The 23,548-nt window shown below is 44.1% G+C and overlaps 1 protein-coding gene across 7 annotated transcripts in view; it reads right to left on the reverse strand.

The window, feature by feature from the left end:
• Nucleotides 1-23,548, reverse strand: part of PTPRU (protein tyrosine phosphatase receptor type U) — a 381,886-nt gene that overhangs the window by 35,820 nt on the left and 322,518 nt on the right. For 4 of the 7 annotated variants that reach the window (XM_082231472.1, XM_082231470.1, XM_082231469.1 and 1 more), the window contains 6 exons: nucleotides 22,454-22,551; nucleotides 22,214-22,330; nucleotides 14,832-14,986; nucleotides 8,376-8,511; nucleotides 6,489-6,638; nucleotides 5,299-5,472 (listed from right to left, as the gene is read on the reverse strand). In XM_082231472.1, the coding sequence (XP_082087598.1) occupies nucleotides 5,299-5,472; nucleotides 6,489-6,638; nucleotides 8,376-8,511; nucleotides 14,832-14,986; nucleotides 22,214-22,330; nucleotides 22,454-22,551 (830 nt within the window). Of the gene's footprint in view, nucleotides 1-5,298; nucleotides 5,476-6,488; nucleotides 6,639-8,375; nucleotides 8,512-14,831; nucleotides 14,987-22,213; nucleotides 22,331-22,453; nucleotides 22,552-23,548 lie in introns of all 7 variants that reach the window. The other 3 variants (XM_082231471.1, XM_082231468.1, XM_082231473.1) reach the window with 1 other exon arrangement.

Raw genomic sequence — 23,548 nt, forward strand, 5'->3', positions numbered from 1 at the left:
CAGGGCCACTCAATATGTTTTGCTGCCTGATGAAAAGATGGCACTTCCACTCCATTCCTTATAGCGAAGATGACTGCCTTGGCTACTGAATCTTACTTCAACTCTGGTAATGAAATTCTGTCCTCCACCACATTTCAGGCCCCAAGCTAGTTTAAAGGGTGCAGGTCAGACCATATTCTACTTTGTCCTCCAAACAAGGGCAATGGCCTGAGGGGTTAGGATGAACAGCCAGAGTAATCCTACTTCTGCTCCACAAGACTCTTTTGGAAGCAAATGCATATTTGCAGGGATCTTAGCTTACCAGAATACACTATCGTTATCACAATCCAGGAAGTGAGGAAACTGAAGTGTGTGAAAGAAGGAAGAGAGGCCTGGTACTAGCACCTATGATCCTAAGAAGTTGCTGACTCTGAGCCCATCTATCCACCTGCCCTCTATATTCCTGACTGCCTAAGTAGCAGTGTCATGCTGTTGGCAAGCCGCCATTTTAATCTGCCAACAATACCATTGGGAAATGGCAGAGACTGCAGCACTGGCACTGTGGGTGCCCTTCTGAGGATGGAGCAAATGAGCCTGAGGTACAGACCTAAGAACCCTGAAGCCACAGTTTGACTGGAACTTTTGTTCCAGGCCTAAGCCTAGATTTACAACGGTGCCCAGTTAAAAGTGGCCATGAATCAAATGGTCAACTCCCTGTTGTGCCCAAGTTATTTACAAAAATGCCATAGGGCACACAAGTAAAAGAAAGGGTTGATTTGAAAGGCGGCCCCTGATGATTCTGGAAAGTGAATAAGGATATAGCACATCATGATCTAATCAAATCCTTTCGTGCTTTGATGGCAAGAGACAAACCTACAGAGGAAGCCCTTTACCCTTGATTATTCCATTTCCTTGGGAGTTTTACGTCACTGTCGGCTTTCAGAACGCTCTCCCCCCCCCCCCACCAAACTGACCTCTCTGGCTAATTGAAGCAGGTCACTGATTAATTTAGCCCATCTACTTTTATTTTCCCTTTTACCTGAAAACCGGCATTGTGAATTTTACTCGTTTGCATAAAGTGCTGCAGCTGGCCATATCATATGGATAAAAGGATTGTGAAAAAATGTGCTCATTCTAGATGGGCTCCATTGTATGGGAAGATGTGATCTGAAAGCCTGAAGAGGCATGTTTTTTATCTCATGAGCAGGCCTGCCAAAAGCACAGGTTCAAATAAAGTCAGCCCTACCATTAGGCAGAGTGAAGCCGTCGCCTCAGGCGGTAGATACTGATGGGCTGGATATGGTAATGAGACATTCCAAGGCCTGAGCTGTGGGTGCTGTGCAGTCTGTCTAGCACTCCACAGCCTACTTCTTGAGTCATGGTGGAAGACAATATGCCATCACTAATGTCAAAGAAAGAACCATTACAGTATTCTACTTGATGTCTGGAATGGGGTGGGTCACTATAGCCTCAGACAGCAAGATGTCTTGGGCCAGCCCTGAGTCCACAAGTGGCTTTTAGTGTTTTGGAGTCTTGGCTTAGCTGTGCTATTATAAGCATGCACAAAGTGTGTAGAGTGCTTCTGCACATGCGTGCGGGGCAAAACCTGGAAGTATACACTTCTGGGGTTGCCGCGTTCGTAACCCAAAAGTTACCTATCCGTATTTGAAAAATAGGTGCAAATGATGTTGACAAATGGGCTGCTATCAAGGCAATTGGTGTTTTAATAGAATCATAGAATCATAGAGTTGGAATAGACCACAAGGGCCATCGAGTCCAACCCCCTGCCAAGCAGGAAACACCATCAGAGCACTCCTGACATATGGTTGTCAAGCCTCTGCTTAAAGACCTCCAAAGTAGGAGACTCCACCACACTCCTTGGCAGCAAATTCCACTGTCGAACAGCTCTTACTGTCAGGAAGTTCTTCCTAATGTTTAGGTGGAATCTTCTTTCTTGTAGTTTGGATCCATTGCTCCGTGTCCGCTTCTCTGGAGCAGCAGAAAACAACCTTTCTCCCTCCTCTATGTGACATCCTTTTATATATTTGAACATGGCTATCATATCACCCCTTATCCTCCTCTTCTCCAGGCTAAACATGCCCAGCTCCCTTAGCCGTTCCTCATAAGGCATCGTTTCCAGGCCTTTGACCATTTTGGTTGCCCTCCTCTGGACACGTTCCAGTTTGTCAGTGTCCTTCTTGAACTGTGGTGCCCAGAACTGGACACAGTACTCCAGGTGAGGTCTGACCAGAGCAGAATACAGTGGCACTATTACTTCCCTTGATCTAGATGCTATACTCCTATTGATGCAGCCCAGAATTACATTGGCTTTTTTAGCTGCCACGTCACACTGTTGGCTCATGTCAAGTTTGTGGTCAACCAAGACTCCTAGATCCTTTTCACATGTACTGCTCTCAAGCCAGGTGTCACCCATCTTCTATTTGTGCCTCTCATTTTTTTTTTGCCCAAGTGCAATACTTTACATTTCTCCCTGTTAAAGTTCATCTTGTTTGTTTTGGCCCAGTTCTCTAATCTGTCAAGGTCGTTTTGAAGTGTGATCCTGTCCTCTGGGGTGTTAGCCACCCCTCCCAGTTTGGTGTCATCTGCAAATTTGATCAGGATGCCCTTGAGTCCATCACCCAAGTCGTTGATAAAGATGTTGAATAAGGCAGAACCCTGTGGCACCCCACTAGTCACTCTTCTCCAGGATGAAGAGATGAATGCTGGTCCTGAATGTGTTTCATTGGAGTTTACTAATTGTTTTCAACTAGTTTCTTTTTATTTTAAATGATATTTTCGGGGGGGGGGGATTCTGAGCCACCTTGAAACCCAACTCGGGAAAAGCAGGGATAGAAATACACGAATAATCAGGACCTGAGAGCACAGAACATACATAGGCAGTCCACAGAGCTGGAAACCCTGGCTGACTGAAGTCCCTAACCTTGGGAGTTGCTGATGTACATATATTATGGACTTCCTGTTAGGCATATGGAAATTGGGGGTGAAGCCAGTGGAGTACAGCCAAACCATGGGCAGACTGAGCTGGCATGATTCCCATGCCCACTTGTTTAACCTATGCTATCTGTCCATTTCTAATTCTCTCATTTCCCCACTTTTCAAGTTCTAAGTTCACTTAGTTTCTCCACATTTCCTCATCAGTTTTTGATTTTTTTATCTTTTTAAAAGAGAGTCCACATGAAAATTCATATGCATTTTTAATGTGAATTTATCCTAACAGGCAGAGGCTTGTGCAAAATTCTGCCCAATATGCACATTTCTGCAAGCGATTTTCTGCACACAGAATGCATGTTCATGTGCTCATACAAATGCACACTTTTCCCTAATCTATGTTTTTTCTCTCACAAAACTGCATTGCAAAATTCATAGATGTGTGAATTTCGAAGGATAACGGATCTTCTCTTTTTCACATTGCTCCTGGAAGTGCAGTTATGGAAATGGGAATTAAAATGTAGACCAACACCACTCCCACTCCCCATCCCAACATCTGTGTGGTGGGAGAGAATGAAAAGCTTATCTGCTCCCTCTGCCTTGCTACCACTTAACTCTCGGTTTTGCGGCACGCTCCTGAGACGGGAGCGCAGTGGCAGTGTTCAGCTCGGATGCTCCTGACTCCCTCTTCTCCCTGCTCTTTGTTAGACATATTTACAATAACACGGTGTGTCAGTTCAGCCCGTGCACTTGCAAAGGAACTTCTATGCATAATGGATTTTATTTCCCCTGGCTTGGAAAGAAAAAGGGACCGCGGGGGAGGAGAGAGAAGAGAGAGGTAGAATTGTTCAAGGAGTGGTTGCTGAATTTACATCACTGTCTTCTCTTGGGGGGGGGGAGAGAGAGAGACTAGAATGTGCTTTGTGTCTCTTTTTAAAGAACAGGTGACAAGACAAAGTGAGCCAAAAGAACTGAAACTGAAAAATCAAATCACACAGCACAGAAATGTCCAGGAAGAGCAGAGAAGATCATAGGCAGCTGCCCATTATCAGACTATCCATCCATCTAAGCAAGTGTTGTCAATTCTGACTGACAGAAGCTCTTGGGAGAAATAAAGGTCTACCTGATCCTGTTAACTGGAGAAGATGGCAGAGATTGAACCTGGGTCATTTCACATGCAAGGCCACAGCCCCTCTCTGATAAGTGCTCCCAAAGTAGAAGAAAATACGGTGTCCCGGCCACTTAACTGACCAGTGTTTAATGTCTTTGTACTGGCTTCTGTTATATTCTCAGACAGATGGAGCCATCAGCATGTTCTTCCTAATGTTTAGCCAAAACTCTCTAAAGGGCATAGCTTTATATCAAGTCTGACCACTGTTCCATCTAGCTCAGCATTGTCTACGGTATTGGCAGCGACGCTAAGCCCTACCTGGAGATGCCGAGGATTGTAGCTGAGAACTTGTGTGTGCAAAGCACTTGCTCTGCCACTGAGTTATACCCCTTTTGATTAGAGGATGTTTGATTCCAAATCAATCTACAGGCTGTAAAGGAGCATATATCCTTCCTGGGAAATACGGGTGCATGCTGAATAGGTTTCAGTTCTCAACAAGAAAAAACAGTATATTAGACACTAAATTATAATCATAGTGAGTTATTATGGGAGGCATTGCTGGAGGAGTTCCAAACCACATTTGAAAAAGAGAGAGAGAGCAGGAAGCAGCTACTCGTCTGGAAAAGCTCCTAGCTCCAAATAAATTCTAGAATTTTTCCAGTCCCCTCAAATTTGCAGGGGACAGTTTCCACTTCATCACAGCTGCCATTTTGAATGAAAAACTTTCATTTCATCTCTGCTGTAAATACGTTGTTTTATGTTGTGTTGTGTTGTGTTGTGTTGTGTTGTGTTGTTGTGTTGTGTTGTGTTGTGTTATTCTATTATAATACCACCCTTCATCCGAAGATCTCAGAGCAGTTCACAATATAAAAATACAGGATAAAAGCACAAATAAATAGTTAGAACAGAAACAAAATGAAACAATACCCCTCCCAAACACAATTCAAAGCGCAAAATATTAATCAACCAAAGGCCAATTAAAATATATGGTAACTCATTTTAATTATAACCTGAATTAGACAACAACTGTGCGTTTTCTGAAAGTATCTCTAGACCTTTATCTAGTTGCTTACTTAGAAAACTTTGCATTTTGAACTTTCTTTTCAGTCTTTGAAAGGCAGGTCCTGATTCCATGTTCCCATTCAACGGCTTCGGAGCCTGAATGTGGCAGCTTGAACCTTATCAGGTGCAGGATAGAGAGGGGCTTGGCATCCTCCATTTCCACTCCCCCGCCCATAACACCCCGGCAATGCACTTACATCGGTTAAGGCCGCGTTGATGTAGTTGTTGCTGTCTCCGTCCATGGAGATCAAGAAGGGGAGGCACCGGTCTGGAGGCAGCACGTCCATACTGCGATTCTTCTCCCGGTTGCGCGGCAGAAGGGCGATGCTGCACTCCTCCACATCCAGGTGGGGTGTTACGGAATTCAGAGTCTGCTGGACACAAGGAAACCAGGTCAGGCAGCATTTCATAATCTCAGAGTCAGGAGAAATTTAAGAGGCACAATAAACAGGCACCCTTCTTTTATATCAGGAGGAGGGAACATTGCTTAGCCCCAGGGCTACATTCCCTTCTTGGTAACATTCAGGGGGGGGGCTCATGTGACAATGGTGGGCGGGAGTAGAGGCAAAAGTGGGTGGAGCAATGAATGCAAATTCTACCTTTGTACTTTTGGCTAATTTTAAACATACCCACACCCCTCTCCATCCTCCATCCAGCCTCCCAAAAACAGAATTGTCATTTTTCTCTTTTTCCTTCCTAAACTCCTATGCCTTCAGGTAAAGGTAAAGGACCCCTGGACATTTAACTCAAGTCAAAGGCAACTATGGGGTTGCAGCGCTCATCTTGCTTTTCAGGCCGAGGGAGTCGGCATTTGTCCACAGACAGCTTTTCAGGTCGTGTGGCCTGAATACATAACATGACTAAACCGCTTCTGGCACAACAGAATACCATGACAGAAACCAGAGCATACGGAAAAGCTGTTTACCTTCCCGCCACAGTGATACCTATTTATCTACTTGCACTGGCATGCTTTTGAACTGCTAGGTTGGCAGGAGCTATACGTACGCCTTCAACAACTGCATGGCAAGCAGAAATTCAAGACGTGAAAGTTTTTGTCTGATTCTGGCACCTCCACTCTGGGAAAAGCTTTGAACATTTACTAGTAACATAGTTCTGTGTCCTTGCCTGGAAATAAGGTGACATCCTCAACTAGAGACTCAGGTTTGTGGGTTCAAGGCCCAGTTTGAGCAAAGGATTCCTGCACTTCAGGGGGTTGGACTAGAAGACACCGATGGTCTTTTCCATCTCTGTGTTCCTGGTTATCACAAAAGATGCATGCCTAGGTTATACTGGGCTCTTGCTTTTGGCAATTCTGGGTCTCATCATAAATGTGCACTTGAAGAAAGTCTCTTTGGTTCAAAGAAGCCTTCAGCTTTCATGGACTCACCTGGAACTCCTCCCGCAGCTGTGATGAGTTGCTCTGAGGATCTATCCTGACCATCTCTTTGTATGTGGGCCTGAATTCACTGACAGGGATACTGGTCTCTCCACACAGGCAGGCTTCCAAGATGGCGTCGTGGATGAAGACGTATTGCTCCTTCAGGAGAAGGGAATGAAAGCTTAAATGGTTATCGATTTATGCAATTGAAATCATTCACCAGATTCGGTTGAGGTCCAAGTCCTTAGCCAAATCAGGAATATTAGGAGGGCGTTAGGCATCAGATGAGTCAAGTGCAGACAGGAATGGACTGTGACTGGTTGGCTTGGACAGCCAGGAGCGAACTGTGGCTGCCAGGTCATCAGATAGAAATGAGAGGCAGGCTTTGGGCAGGAAAACGCTAGGAAAACCCTGAGAAAACCCTGACCACTGGCTGCATTCTCTCAGGAGAAGGTGGAGTCCGCCATCTGATTCTCCTTCATGTCTGAGGCACATCCCTGAAGCAGCACCACAGAATTGATGCTGCATGGTATAGGAGCCTCCTTTTCAAGCAGCTTTACTGCATTTTGCAAATGAGCACTATGCACTGATTCGGTGTGGTGCAGGATAAAGGTAAAGGGTAAAGGGACCCCTGACCATTAGGTCCGGTCATGGCCGACTCTGGGGTTGTGGTGCTCATCTCGCTTTATTGGCCAAGGGAGCCGGTGTTTGTCCGTAGACAGCTTCTGGGTCATGTGGTCAGCATGACTAAGCCACTTCTGGTGAACCAGAGCAGCGCACAGAAATGCCTTTTACCCTCCCGCCAGAGCAGTACCTATTTATCTACTTGCACTTTGAGGTGCTTTCGAACTGATAGGTTGGCAGGAGCAGGGACTGAACAATGGGAGCTCACCCCGTCATGGGGATTCGAACTGCCAACCTTCTGATTACCATTCCTAGGCTCTGTGGTTTAACCCACAGCGCCACCCGCGTCCTTCGTGGTGCAGGATACCCATTTGCAAAAGCAGCATCTTGGAGAAGCCCTGAAGAATTGACTATGTGAGTAAAATGCAACATCTCCTTCTCCTTCCAGCTGTGTATTTAAGTCAAGCTTTGGGGGGGGGACACACCTAAACCTTAGCCCCTCCCCCATGCACTAATTCAGACCCAGATCCAGGGTGGGGAGCCATGGATCAGGGCCATAGAGTGGGTGTAAAATGGACAGTGCACAGCCCTTATATTTATATGCTACCACACCACGATATTTTTTGAGGTGGCTTAAAGCATCCTTAAAGCTGGACTGAACTCCAACAAATAGGGCTGGGTCCCTTTCATTTGCTAAACTATAGTTTTGCCATTTTGCCTGAAGCAGCACACTGTAGGTAATGTTAGCTTTGGTTTGTTTGAAACAAGGGAACTTGAGGCCTAAGGATTTTCATGTTACACTAAACCAGTGGTAGCCAATGTGCTGCCCTCCCATCAGCCCCAGCATGACTAGTGGTCATGGATGATGGGAATTGTAGTCCAACAACATCTGGAGGATGCCATGTTGGCTATAACGAGGTTAAACTACAACTTACTGTGATGCCTGAACATGGCCAGGATGTTGTAGCACGTTATAGCAGTGAATTGTAGGGACGGAGGATTCAGAATGCTTTATGACAGGCCTTGAAGAGTGATAATAATTTGGGTTCCCCAGTAGGAGAACATGGAAATTACACAGCAAAAGAAAGAAGAGGATCCAATCTTACTGGTGCCTTAGCAGAACAGGAAGTTGGTGCAAGGCAGATGAAAACCAGGTGATTGTCATTTTATGAACCCACGGGATGCTGCTTTGCATGCTAAACATGCCATTATGATAACCCACAGTCCATCCCTGTCCCGGCTGGGACCATACACCCCATGTCCAAATCTCACCTCGGTCTGGATCATGTTGATCCTCCGTGAGCATAGTGTCTTCACACAGTTGTAAATGTCTACAACACCCTCACACTCAGCCATATCCAGCATCACGTCCAAGACGATGTAACAGCCTGTCCTCCCTGTGCCGGCACTGCAGAGGGTTGTGGATGTGGGAGGAGAGGATGGTAGACTCTTAAATGCCTAAGCATAACACAGCTTTCTCCAACCCGGTACCTTCTCTTCCTATTTTTCTGAACTCCCATCAACCCCACCCAGCCTGGCCAATGGTCAAGGATGATGGAGGTCACCATGTTGGTTGCAGAGTGTGGGCAATGTGACCTGGCGGTGTGATAGAATAGTAAGTTTGAGTATGTTGGTTTAGAGATGTGGTTCCTAAACTTTTTCAGGCTTCCCACCCTTCCATAACTTCTTCCCCAGTGCCCGCTACCATACCCTATAAAGAGCATTACTCACAAAAGAAAGATATTCAAAACAGGAAAGAAAGATATTCAAAACAACATTCCAAACAGGAACAATGGATTTCACATTTATTCAAAATCCAATTAAAACTATTTAGTTTAATAATTCAACAAAATTGATAAACTTGATCCAGTGACACCAGCTTTTCACTATCTGGTAGTCATTTACACCTCCAGCACCCCAACCCACCCCACCCCTGACAATTCCACCAACCATTTTGGGAACCACTGATTTATAGTGTTAATGTGTTTCATGTGTGTTGATCATGTTAAAGGTATACTTGAGTGAGACTGACTGGGATGTATTTTTTAGCTGCATTTAGAATAAGTTTTGTTTATTGCTATATAAGGGGTTGGGAATTCAGTTGGATTGGTCTGTTTGATTGTACAATTGATGTGGCATATTGAGGAGTGGGAAGAGTGAGCTGATTTTTATTTTACCTGATTGTCAATCATGTCATTTAAAAATGTGGAATTCATACTTCTTAGCTGATTTTCATTTGTAATCTATTTCCTGATATTCTGAGGATATATTGTTTAGCTGTCTGCTGTGTTTCGCTATCTGGAATTTTCCTTGTAATTTTGCAGCTGATTTTTATGTGTAATGTTTATTTTTATGCTAAAGAGGATGCTCCATTTAGTTGTTGACTGCGCCTTCCAGAATGCGGAAATTTGCCGGTCTTTTTTGTACTTTTTATTTCTGATGTGTTCATCTATGCTGTAAACTTGCTGAAATGTAAGTGGCAAATAAATTGCCCAAGCAAATAACGGGGAAGGGGAGCAGCTCAGTGGTAGAGTATGCAGAAAGTCCCACACCCAGTTCCCAACATCTTCTGGTAGTGGTGGGAGTCCCAATCTGAAACCCTGGAGACTTGCTGCCAGTCAATGTAGACTCAGGCTTCCTCAACCCCAGTCCTCCAGATGTTTTGAGACTACAATTTCCATCATCCCTGACCACTGGTCCTGCTAGATAGGGATCATGGTAGTTGTAGGCCAATGTGCTGGTCCTGGGGGGAGGGGGTTACCGTGAGGCGTGGTCAAAGTCCGGTCCTGGGCTGAGGGTCTGGAGACTGTCCACCAAGAGGGAAGCGGGGTCCAAAGCAAGAAGCCGGGCGTGGTTGGGAACTCCAGAAAAACAGGTCTGGGTGCTGGCAGAAACAGGTTTCCAACGTTGTTGCTCCCACAACCTGGGACCGGGCTGACTGGCCTTTATCTTCTCTGAGGCTGGGGGGGGGGGTCCCCGGCCCACAGGTGACCCGCCTCTCCTGGCTTTAAGGCGAGCACTCCTCCTGAGAGCACTTAGTTCCCTCCGCCTCTCTGCCCTGAGCCTCTGCAGCTCAGGAGAGGCTGTAGGGTTACTGGACCCAGGGGCAGCTTCACCATCCCCTGACAGGGCTGGGAGAGGCACACCTGCAGGCAATGGGTCCTCAATCACCTCCGGAGCCAGAGTGGATACATCTGGTGTCTGCTCCTGAGGACCCGGCACAGATGCAGGCCCTTCAGATCCAACCCCCTGCCCCGGCTCAGCCGGCCCTGGAGGCGGGGACTCCTGTGCAGGCTGGGACTCCTCAGATTCAGCTTCTGAATCAGGTTCCCAGGCCATCACAGCCAAAAACATCTGGAGGGCTGAGGTTGAGAAAGCCTGACTCAGTATGAGGCGTCTTCCTCTGTTCCTAATATACCGTGTTGGGAAAGGCTGGCCTAACTTCTTCCATATGTTCCTTTACTGCTCCAATGAATTAGAATGCTGAAGGCGAAGATGCATTCTTGATGGCTGTCTCCCTGTGATAGAAGTCTTGGCCTTTGGAAACTCAACCAAGTCCAAGCCTGAGCACATCTTTTATTGAAAGACCCATTTGCTACAGCAGGCTTTGGGGAGTCAAGGCTAAGCCACCTGAAAAGTGGGTTTTTTTAAATGTATTGTAGTTCTTGGATGTGATTATATTTTAATGTTGTGGGTCTTGTTTTGTTTTTAATCAATACCTACTTTTCTTTAAACAACAGTGAAGAATGTGCCAGACAAATAGAATTTATCCAAGCTTTCCAACCCTTCTTTGTGGCTTTTTATGGTTTTTGAGAGAGAGAGTAGTGTGGTGCTTAGAGTATTGAATAGTAAAGCAGACAACTGGGTTTCAATCCTCACCCCGTTTTAATTCATGGGTCAAAAGTTGGCTTTAATGCATGAGAGTGGGGTCTGTTATTTGTTGTGTTTTCATCTTGATCATTTGCCAACCACAATTCTATGTAGCCTGGGGTTTCTGAAATGTAGGGCAAAGGTCAGGTTCACATGAAGTGCTAAATTAGTTAAACCATATTTTAATGGTAAAGGTAAAGGTAAAGGGACCCCTGACCATTAGGTCTAGTCATGGCGGACTCTGGGGTTGCGGCACTCATCTCGCTTTACTGGCCAAGGGAGCCGGCGTACAGCTTCCGGGTCATGTGGCCAGCATGACTAAGCCGCTTCTGGAGAACCAGAGCAGCGCACGGAAACGCCGTTTACCTTCCCACCGGAGCGGTACCTATTTATCTATTTGCACTTGACGTACTTTTGAACTGCTAGGTTGGCAGGAGCAGGGACCAAACAACGGGAGCTCACCCCATTGTGGGGATCTGAACTGCCGACCTTCTGATCGGCAAGTCCTAGGCTCTGTGGTTTAACCCACAGCGCCACCCGCGTCCCATTTTAATGGTACGCACAGCTAAACCAGGTTAGTGTTAGCTGCACAAGACTCCCCTATCCCACTCTCCTCCTCCAAAGGGAGACTGGGGGGCATTTGGTTCCATTTTCAACTAACCACAGTTTACCATTGTCTCCCAACTAGGATCTATCGTTAACTATTGCTATTATTATCTAGATGTGATTTGTCCATTAAGCACTAGCTGAAGGTGGTTGATTTTAGACGAACCGTGTGCCTCCTCCTCGAGAGGCCCGGAGGGTGGCAACACAAGAACGAGCCTTCTCTGCAGTGGCTCCATGTCTATGGAATGATCTCCCCAGGGAAGTCTTCCTAGTGCCTTCATTATACACCTTTATGCGCCAGGCAAAAACATTCCTTTTTAACCAGGCCTTTGGTTTATCTTATTGATATAGAATGTGGCTTTTTGGGGGCGGGGTTATTGGGTTACTGCTTTTGGTTTGATTTTATATGTTGTGGTTTGGTTGTGAACCGCCCTGAGACCTCTGGGTATAGGACGGTGTATAAGTTTAATAATAATAATAATAATAATAATAATAATAATAATAATCAATAAACCTAACCAAATCCCTTCTTCACAGCTGCACCAGAGGAAGAGAGAGGAAGGGAAAGCACACAAGGACATAATGTTCAACTATGGTTTAGCACTATGCGTGAACACAGCCAACATCTCATTCATCGATATATTCCTGCAATGGCAGCCAGAAGGTTTCTACCAAGGTCCCTTCCCAGACCTGCTTTAGACAAAACCAGCTCGCTCACACACATGCCAAGAGAAGCAGATCCATGACAGATTGTTGTTTCTTAGGGAAAGCTTGCCTGTAGCACAGAGCTGACCCCACAGATTTCCTCCTGAACGAAGATCCACCCATCCAAGCCCCAGCAAAATTCCAAATGCCGCAAAGGGAAGCCACTTCTCCTTTCCATTGGACCTTCTTAGTACATATACTAATTTCTGGGGCAGATGAATCTCTTGCTGTGATTATCAATGATTACAGGCTGGGGAAACTAATTATACTGGTTGTCCCTGATGAATGAATACTGATGAAGCAATCGACGAGAGAAAGGGAGGGAGAAAAGTGGTGATGAGGAGAAATTCCCCAGCTTTCATTCATCAGTCCTTTCTTGTTTATCTAGCACAGAAAGAGCACAGGATGCAGAAGTTATAAAGAATGGCGAGGAACAGCGCTGCTGCTGTGTTCTGTGCTAGCATGGGGCTGCTTTGCAAGCAAAAGAAGAAGAAGAGCAGGTGTAAGACCAGGAGTGCAACATTCATGGTCTTCCACCGTCTCAGCAGAACAGCCAATGTAGCCATGCAGGCCATGTAACTGTGAGGATGGCAGCGTGGTCTAGCAGTTAGAGTAGAGCCAGATTAGGACCTGGAAGACTGGTGTTTGAATCCCCCACTTAGCCATGAAGTTTGTTGGGTGTGATTTTGGGCCAGTCACCTGTGTGATTTGGGACCAGGTAGCATGCGATGGGAAAGACCTCAATCTGAGATACTGGGAAGCCACTGCCAGTCCAAAACATGCAAAATTGAGCTAGTGGACAAATAGTGGACCAGCTTCCTAAATAATAATAATAATAATAATAATAATAATAATAATAATAATACTCTGCCTATCTGGTTGGGTTTCCCCAGCCACTCTTGGCAGCTTACAGGATATATAAAATATAATAAAACATCAAACATTAAAAACTTCCCAATACAGAGCTTCAGATGTCTTCTATAAGTTGTATAGTTCTTTATCTCCTTGACACCTGAAGGGAGTGTATTCCACAGTGAGGGTGCCAGTATCAAGAAGGCCCTCTGCCTAGTTCCCTGTAACTTCACTTCTTGCCATGAGGGAAGCAGCAGAAGACCATCAGAGGAGGACCTCAGTGTGATAATGGTTACTGGGACATTAAGCTCCAAAGCCCAAGCCATAAAACACTGGTTTCTTTACCTGCCTCAGCTGTCTCCACCACCACTCCCAGCAATAAAGCTGTATTTCACTGATCTTGAAAGTATGATACAGAAACTGGATGATGTGATCTAAGCAAAGGACTTTATATCAAAACTCCCACAATTATCCATAGAATCACACAGCTGGGCATTCTTTTAATTGTGATGACATTTCACTGCTTCCAAGACAAAAGTCATCATTTTCTGTGATATCTCCTTACTACTAATTTGCAGATAATGCCCCAATTCTTCACTGACTTTTTTCAACCATGAGCTGAGGACCCTATTCATCGTGAGGATCATTATTCTCTCCTCGTGCTCTCATTATTGAACATAATGTATATTTTTACAAGTTATATTACAAAAGGCTCTATGTGCATTAGGCAAAAACTAATGGTTGCTCCTAATTGTCTTGATCAGGGACGTTGGGGAATTCCAACAAAAACAGCAATGGATGAGGAAAATGCTTATTCCTTCCACATCCAGAGCAAAAATCAATCCAGTGAATACGATCAGTACTTGCTATTGTTGCTTTCAGTCCACAAACAATACGGAATTGATTATGGCTTCCCATCCCATTGTGTTTCCTTTAAATTGAAATGAATTGGGTGGATTAACATAATGGCAAAACAGTGGTACCTCTGGTTAAGAACTTAATTCGTTCTGGAGGTCCGTTCTTAACCTGAAACTGTTCTTAACCGAAAGCACCACTTTAGCTAATGGGGCCTTCCGCTGCTGCCATGCCGCTGTTGCGCAATTTATGTTCTCATCCTGAAACAAAGTTCTTAACCCAAGGTACTATTTCTGGGTTAACGGAGTCTGTAACCTGAAGCATCTGTAACCCGAGGTACCACTGTATATTTCATGCAATTTATGCGATTAAGTACAGTGGTGCCCCGCAAGACGAATGCCTCGCAAGCCGGAAAACTCGCTAGACGAAAGACTCGCAAAACGAATTTCCTATGGGCTTGCTTCACAAGACGACAATATCTTGCGAGTTCCTGCTGGGTTTTTTTCCTCCCCCCCCTTTTCTAAGCCGCTAAGCCACTTATCAGCTGACCCGATCAGCAGATAAGCCGCTAAAAGCCGCTAAAAGCCGCTAAAAGCCGCTAAAAGTGCTAATCCGTCAATGGGCTTGCTTCGCTAGACGAAGAGAATCACAGAACGGATTCTTTTCGTCTTGCGGGGTACCACTGTATGTATAATGACATAAGGCATGCAAATTTGCCACAGTGAACATCAATATGAACAATGTGGTTTAGGGCAGAAGATGAATCGCCAGAGGAAGAGAAACAGTCTTGCGTGTGATATGGAGAAGGATGCCTTCTTGCATCCCTAGTCTTGAACTTACCTGCAATGAATAACGATGGGTCCTGCATCAGGAGGCGTGGAGGCCTTCACTCTGCGGATGAATGCCAGGAGCCCCGTTGCATGGTAAGGAACCCCATGTTCTGGCCATGATGTGAAGTGGAACTGCTTTACTTCATGCCTCGCTGAGTAGCCCCTCTGTAGGGAGGAGGTGAGGACAGGGAGAGAGAAAGTAGGGTTAGCCCTACAGATGTTTCCAGGGCCGGATTTAGGTTTGATGAGGCCCTAAGCTACTGAAGGTCATGGGGCCCTTTATATGTCCAGCTGTCCTTTGTCAACAACAAATTGTCCCTGTTTTTTGTGTTGAATATATGGTAATTTATGCAACCAGTCCATGCAGAATGTAGGCACCCTATACATAGAAGTGAGCAAACCAGTGATATTTTAGGGAACAGGCCAGCAGGCGGGGCCCATTACTTACATCATAGGAGCCTACACAACACAAACACTGTTGCTGTATGTAGGTTTTATTTAATTTGTTTTTTATCTTATATTTTGGAAATGTACATCCAGGTTTGTTTGTTTTTTGATTTTTTAGGGGGGCCCCAAGAGAGTGTTAGGATATTTCCATTCCACCTTAAAAGGGAGCAGGCTTTGTGAGTCAGAGTCTGCGTATTTCCTGTTCACAGGATGTTTATGTTTCTATTGCTTTCGTTTTCTCTCTGTGTCTGGAGACACTGACGCAGGCAGTCATGTCTTTCTTTGTTCTGATCAACGCTGAATAAAACTTGTAAATAATGCTCTCCTGGGTGCGACTTTTGCTGTGCATTATCTGCTGATACAGTGTGCGTGAGCTCTGGAATGTGGCAAGATATTTTCTAGAAACTCATGTCGCTAATTGCTGATACTGCGTGCCTACGGGAGATCGATGGATCGTCCGGCAGATGGCTTGGGGCCATGATGGACTTTGTCTCCCTGGCAGTATCCCAACAGAGAGTAGGGCCCTAAGCCATAGCTTGTTTTGCTTATATGTAAATTAGGCACTGGACGTTTCCCCGGGAAGGTGGAGGTTAACATTAAAAATGCTTCCAAAATTCTCATCATCCCAATTCCTTTGCTGCATTCTGGAGTCCCCAACTGCCTGGCCTTGTGTTTAAAAGTGCTATCAATGCATTACATTATTCCTTAGAGAAATTTATAGCCTGCTCTTCATTTAAAAATAAATCTCAAAGTGGGCCGCAATAAAAATATCCTGATCAATAAGACTAGCCAATATCACATAAAATCACAACAGCAATATGGGGTGAGCACATCTTTTGAGGGCAGGTCGCCCAATTCCACCTCTAACTAACCATTAAGAATCATTATTTTTAACATTATTATGGGTTTTCATTGAACTGCATTGTTCCTTGAGTTGTTTGTTCTTGCTTTGCTTATTTACCATGGTGTTTGTTTGTTTGATTATAGTGATTATTATTTTTTGCCAAGGTTTATTATTATCATTATTAGCTGCTCTGAGCTCAACTTTGTTGTTAGAAAAGTGGCAGTGTGGTATAATGACTAGAGTGGTGGACTAGAACTAGGGTTCAAATCCCCACTCAGCCATGAATTTCACTGGGTGACCAGCAAAAATCACTTTCTCTCAACCTACCCTACCTCACAGGATTGTTGTGAGGACAAAATGAGGAGGGACCAACCATGTACCATATTTTTTGCTCTATAAGACTCACTTCCCCCTCCCCTGAAAAGTAAGGGGAAATGTGTGTGCGTCTTATGGAGTGAATGCAGGCTGTACAGCTATCCCAGAAGCCAGAACAGCAAGAGGGATTGCTGCTTTCGCTGTGCAACGATCCCTCTTGCTGTTCTGGCTTCTGAGATTCAGAATATATTTTTTCTTGTTTTCCTCCTCCAAAAACTAGGTGCATCTTGTGGTCTGGTGCGTCTTATAGAACGAAAAATACGGTAAACTGTCTTGAGCTCTTCCATATAAATGAAATAAATAAGTAGGTAAAATAAATATTTAAATCTAACCCTTTAAAACAAATTCTGAACATGACACACCATTTATATATGGTTTGCTGCAGAAGCATGACTTCATTACAGTTTATGAACACATAAGGAAAAAGGGTTCCTCAATTATAGAGGGATTTTTTTTGTAATTAAACAGAAGGCTATTGAACAGGATCCAGCAGCTTGGAATTTGCATTTTCTCGAAATTGGAGGAAATGATAAAGTTCACCGTGAAAGATGTTAACTACTGCAACAAGCACCTATGACACTCAAAATTAAGTTGACCTTGGATGCTCACCTAACATTAATTCATTCATTAATACACTGCTTACACACCTGGGTGGTTTCTAAGCTGCTTACAAGTTAATAATCAATGATGTGATTCATACATAACTAAAACAAAACAATTCCATCAACATGTTAAGAACATCCACAATTTAAAAAATCACAACAAAACAATCCTGTTAAAAAGCGTAACAGTTAAACCAATTTGAAGAGCAATTTAAACAATCAAATCAGGAAAGTTCAAGTTCGAGGGAATACTTGTCTAAGCAGGTGCATCTTCAACAGCCGGCAGAATGCCAACACCGATGGGGGACTCTTGTATTTACCAGAACTCTTGCTAAGTACCCAGAACATCCAAGTATTGATGCAGGAGAAGCTGTTGGGAATTCTCTAGATTTCGGTGTGGCATGAGGCCAAGTGGAAAGCAATTACAGGTGCTAGATTTTGCTCATGATTACAGGCAGCATGAGATAAGAGCATAAAGACAGTGGTTTCTGACATGAAGGAGCTCTAACGGCAGGATTGCTGCCTGATCAAAATTCCCACCCAGGTGCCACGACTTCACTTTGGCAGATTCATCTCAGAAAAGGTTTGTGTATTTCCCATGTTGCTGCCCTCCCAGCAGAACCAGGAAGCTTTGATTCAGTTCAAAATTTTCATGCAAACCTCCCTTAAGTCACACTTTCCTCCCCCACAAATACGCAGACTGAAATGCATCTATCCTTCAAAATGGATACTTCTCTGAATTTTTGTGATGCAGTTCTCCAACCCAAGAAATGTTGCATGTGTACACCGCATACAAAAATACCTATCTCAGTGGAAAGATTGCTAGGGAGGAATCGCTTTCCAGAAATGTGTAGACTGGGCCAAACGGCATGCAAAAGTAGGAACAACGAGCGCTAAAAGGCTGACGAAGTGAGATCGTTTTAACAAGCAAATAATAACTGCAGGCTGATGTGCAAACATTGCGAACTGAACTTATGCTTTGAAAAAATGAGAAACGTAGAGAAACCAACAATGACAGATTAATCTATGCCATATTCACAGGATTACCCCAGGGCTGGAGGTCATGCTGTCCTCTCCTTTTGAGGCTACATCTCCTTTCACCCTAAATCACTCATCATAGTGTGATATTGCATCTTTGTTAAGCTTGGCTGAGATGGTATCATGATTTAATACACTGGCTCGGAGGTTCCATCCTCTTTTTTGGTGGAGAAATCCCAGGCCACTGATTAAGTGGTCCTTCTCCCTGAAACTGGAGCTGCGGGAATGCCTTGGAACGATTACAAGGCAACCAGATCCCGACGGAACTTGGGTACTTTACTTGTAACAAGGTTGTGATTTAACGTTCCTCTAGATTACAGGGTGAGGGGGGGTGAATTACAGTTGTGGGTGTCTCGAGATACAGTAGAACTGCTCAATAATTGCCACGAAGCTTTCAGCGCCTGTCTAGAAGACAGAAATAATTGTCCATTCCCTGTGCAATTACATGGCGCTTAGCCTGAAATTAAACCGTCAAGAATGACCACGTAAATAAAGGGCTGTTCTGCGGCACTATTTACTGCGAGAACGTCCTTCAATGGAGTACCTAAAGAGTGCGTATAAACAAGGAAGATTCAGATGGAGGAATTCTGAGCACCAAGCATGGTTGGTGAGAGGGGGATGCCAAAGTGAGCAGAGGGTTTGGGATCCAAAAGAGAAGACTGAAAACAGACAAAAGTCTCCCAGGCTAGGAAATGGCTACACACAAATACCAGGTGTGTGCACTGGTTCTGTGCATACTCTGAATTACAAGGCAATTTCAGGGCGGTCCCCACCTTCCGGGAAGGTACTTGCTTCGCCAAGTGTTTTTAGAGAATTTATTTGATTCAGTGTTGGCCGTTTGTTCTGTTCTTTGTGGTTTTATAATGTTATGATTTTATAGCTGTCATGTGTTTTCCTGACTTCATTGTGCACTACCTTGGTATTTTTTTTTATTAGTTGCCACCTTATAAATATTCTTATGAATAAGAAAATCCTGAATTTGGATCACAGCATAACAAGATGAGGTGAATCATGAACTCCCTAAGATTCTTTGTGGCTCTGTGGCTTTAGATCTCAAAAAACTAACTAACCTACCTACCTAGTTACCTACAAGTCACTCTTTTCACTGCCAGCAGAGGCAGCTGGCTGCCATGGTGGTGGCAGCAGAAAACAGTTAAAAACAAAACAGAAAGAAATAATTTAAAAGGCAAGTCCACCCTGAAACATTCCAGTCACTTTGCCCCCATTTCCCTGAAATCCAGTTCCAGATTTTAACAGCTTGCATTCTAAAGTCAAAATTGTACACAACACAGAGTCTATAAAGGATGATGCATCAAGTAGCAGCATCTCCAGGTCCAGGTTACAATTTTATTCCTCAAAGAAAACATTTCCAGATAATGTCACCATGTTTCCATCTTCTCCGTCAAAGGAAACCACCTATTTGTGTTTGTTCACATCACACATGCAGCACAATATGAAAGTGGACTTTCAAGGAGTCTTTAAGCCAACAATGTTGACCTGTGACAGTGCCTTCTTGGTAGTGGTTCCCTGTTCATGGAATTCCCTTCCCGGCGAGGTGCATCTGCCTCCCTCATTTTTGACTTTCAGAAGAAATGTTGAAATATTCCTGTTTACCTGGGCATTTGATGGCTCACAAGAAACTAATACATTAATAACTGTGAGGGTATGTGATTGTTTCTAAACACTGTACATTTAGAAAAAAATGGTTTTGAAATGTCTTAAAGATGCTTTTCTTTTCTTTTAAATGGTCCTCTTTTGTGGTTTGCTGTGCCAGGCTCCAGCAGAAGGAGGGGCAGGAAACAAAGTCCATAAACAAACTACTCATCCTTCTAGGTTCTTTCTACCCTCAGTGTCTAAGGAGATGATGCACATCCCCGATTCTCATTTTGGGGACTGAAAATCACAGAGCTGCAGCTGCAAACAAGTGTCCCAAATATAGCAACATTGTGCCAAAGAGTTATGGCAGATTGCAAAAGGGAGAGGCAGAGAGAAAAAGCCATTTGGTGATGAACAAGTTCTTGCATGTTAAGCCTGGTCTGTTGAGCTGTTAAAAAAACTGGATTCTTTATGTCAGCATTTCCCAAACTGGTGCATCCAGATGCTTTGAACTATAAGCCCCATCAGTCTCAGCCAGCATGGCCAATGATCAAGGGTGGTGGAAGATGTAGACCAACAATCTCTGGAAAGCACCAGGCTGGGGCACAGGAAGCTGATCAGCACTTTGATCTATGACCTGGGAAGAAGGTCAGCACTTTGTAAGAATGTGTAATGATGGGGAACGATGTGTACCTAATGCCTTTCCCTGCTACTTCAAAATAGCATTTAAAAAGAAGAAAACAAAATAGAGTGGGTAGAAAAATTGTGTACAAGTGTGCCTATGACTGATTGCTAGATAAATTTATGTTGTGTGTCAAATCAGTGAGGACAACAATGCACAAAAATCTTAGGATCTGAACTAATACATCAGGAAAGCTCTATCTTTGGGACACCGACTTGCTTCCCACATTGAGCGGGCTGGTCATCACATGATGTGTCCCGCCCAGTGCACTAGTGCTCACACAGCAGCAGCGGGGGATGGCAGCCCCTTTAATATTGGGAGTAGGGCTTGCCTCCCCCCCCCAAATACTGAGGGGGCCGAAGCCGCTTCCACCCCCTAAAGTTGGCACCCCTGCTTTTTTTGGGGGGGGGAATACCATTTGCTTTTGTGGATTAATAGTCTAAACATGGTGCTTTTTCACTATGTAGAAATCTAGAGGTAAGCCAACAGAGGGAAGGAAGGAAGGAAGGAAGGAAGGAAGGAAGGAAGGAAGGAAGGAAGGAAGGAAATTTCTTTTTCCCGTCTTCACTCAAATTGCTCCACCCATTTTGCCGCCTGTGAGTAGAGTAGAGGAATTTCAAGCTCGACTGTGAAGATGATAGATAGATAAATGATAGATAGATAGAGATAGATAGATAAGATAGATGATAGATAGATAGATAGATAGATGATAGATAGATAGATAGATAGATAGATAGATGATAGATAGATAGATAGATGATAGATAGATAGATAGATAGATGATAGATAGATAGATAGATGATAGATAGATGATAGATGATAGATAGATGATAGATAGATAGATAGATAGATGATAGATAGATAGATAGATGATAGATAGATAGATAGATAGATGATAGATAGATAGATAGATGATAGATAGATAGATAGATGATAGATAGATAGATAGATAGATAGATAGATAGATAGATAGATAGATAGATAGATGATAGATAGTTTAACATTTTGTAGGAAGCAGTGATTTTGCTCCCTCTTCTTTTAACCCACTGATCCCTTCATCAACCAGCACTAACTTTCAATATCTTATATTTCAGTATTCATCGCCAAAATAAGAAAATAGGTTGTGATTTTTAAAACAAACCCCTACAGACTGATCCCTTCCCACCCCAGAATATTCAGTGAATGGGCCATTCCAATTTTATGGTCTGCAAATAGGATGGAGCATTTCAGAAGGTCTGTTTTTGCTCAGCCCTAATCTATCCATCAAAATAATATGGTAGGCCAGAAATTGGGGGACCTGCAGCCCTGCATGGTATTGGGACACCATCAGCACTGATCATTGGCAATGCTGGCTGAGGCTGATGGAAGTTCTAGTACCAAACACATAGACAGCAACAGGTTGGGGGAGATTGCTTTAGACAGAGATGTCATGTGGCTACAACTCCCATCATTCATGACTATTGGCAAGGCTGAAGGTGGGGGTTTAGCAGTTGGAATCCACAGCATCTGAAGGGCCACAGGTTCCTCACCCTAACCATAGGCTTTGCACATGAGCATTGCACATTACTCCAGGGACCAGTATGGGTGGGCAGAATAGCAAGGTCTTCTCAATGCTCAGTGGTTGCTATAAGAGCCCTCCTGCAGTCTTCCTGGCCTGCAGACCTTTTTGCCAGCAAGGAAACCTCAGTGAAACATATCTCTGCCACCCATTGCTGTTGGGAGATCATGGCCAATGTACCAGCTTTTGGCTTAAGAGCAATGCTTCCACAGACAGGACTGTGCTGAGCTTTGATGCGTGAAGAGCTTACCCTCTCCAGAGTGAACGTCCTCACGACATATTCTGCCAATGTCTCCGACTTCACCTGGGTAATTTTGATGTCGCCATACATCTCTGAGTCATCTGGCCAGTATTTGGAGCACTTGACCTGCAATAGCAAGATAAGACCATCATCTGTGTGTCTAAGGGTGGGGTGGGGGGTCAGGGCCAATAAAGCACACCCCTCTGGAACTCACAGGGTGGGGAGAGGAGAACAGAATGAGTCTCTTACCCTTCCCACTTCAACCAGCTTGGTTATCATCACTATGCTAGAACAGTGCTCCTGCCACACCATCCGCCAGAAATCATAGATCATCTCCTGTTTGGGGCCTGAAGCATTGAGATGGAAGAGAACTAAGCAACCACAGAAACTGCTAAAAGATGTCATGTGCAAAAATAAGGTGGCTATTGATTTGTTTCAGGTATTTCCTGGCCACCCTCTACCACAAAAATCTCAGAGGTGAGTTACAGCATTACAATATTACAGTATTAAAAAGCAGTTGGAACAATGTACTGTACATGAAAAACTGCACCAGGGAGTAGTGGAACTTAAGAATAAGTCTCATCTGTCAAAAGTCAAGTAAAGAGGTGTGTCTTCGATGAATGCGGAGAACGATACAATGGTGGTCCCAGATGCCTCTTTGAGGGGTGGGAATTCCACGGTGGAATGCCACAGAGGAAGCCCCCTCCCAAGACACCTCCATCCCAAACTTCTGAGGACTACCAAGAGTGTCCCCTTTCAGATATTTGGGGTCTAAATTGTTTAGTAAAATGAACATATTGAATTGGCAGAAATGAATGTGTTGGGCTGGCTGAATCCACACACTCCATCACCTTCAAGATGAAGGAGGATCTGCTAATCCCCACGAGTTCACCAATGATGGAGGGATTGGGGGGGCACATATACACAGCATCTGGGCTCCTTTGGGAGGAAAGACAGGATATCATTTTAATTAATCATCATAATAATTAAACCAAAGATGGTCCAGGGATTGAATATGTCAACCCCCACTCAGTTTTGCACTGTTGCTTTTTTCTGGGTCCCTGCTGCCCACATGCTCAGGACCATTAAAAAAGATGCCATGGGAGAGCCATCATTTTTAATGATCTCCTGTGATTATTATTTTTTAATAATAGCAATCATGGATAAAGGAGCGATTCTGATTGTGCTTGGGACATTGTGCATGTGCATGTGTGGGAGACAGGCTTAGGTCTTCTGCCCTGCAGTTTTCTCCCTGGAGAAAAACTTTACATACTCAAATACTACTACCACTATTATTATTATTATTATTATTATTATTATTATTATTATTATTATCATCATCAT

The sequence above is a fragment of the Podarcis vaucheri genome (genome assembly GCF_965113315.1).
Source record: "Podarcis vaucheri genome assembly, chromosome: 7".
Classification (NCBI taxonomy): domain Eukaryota; kingdom Metazoa; phylum Chordata; class Lepidosauria; order Squamata; family Lacertidae; genus Podarcis; species Podarcis vaucheri.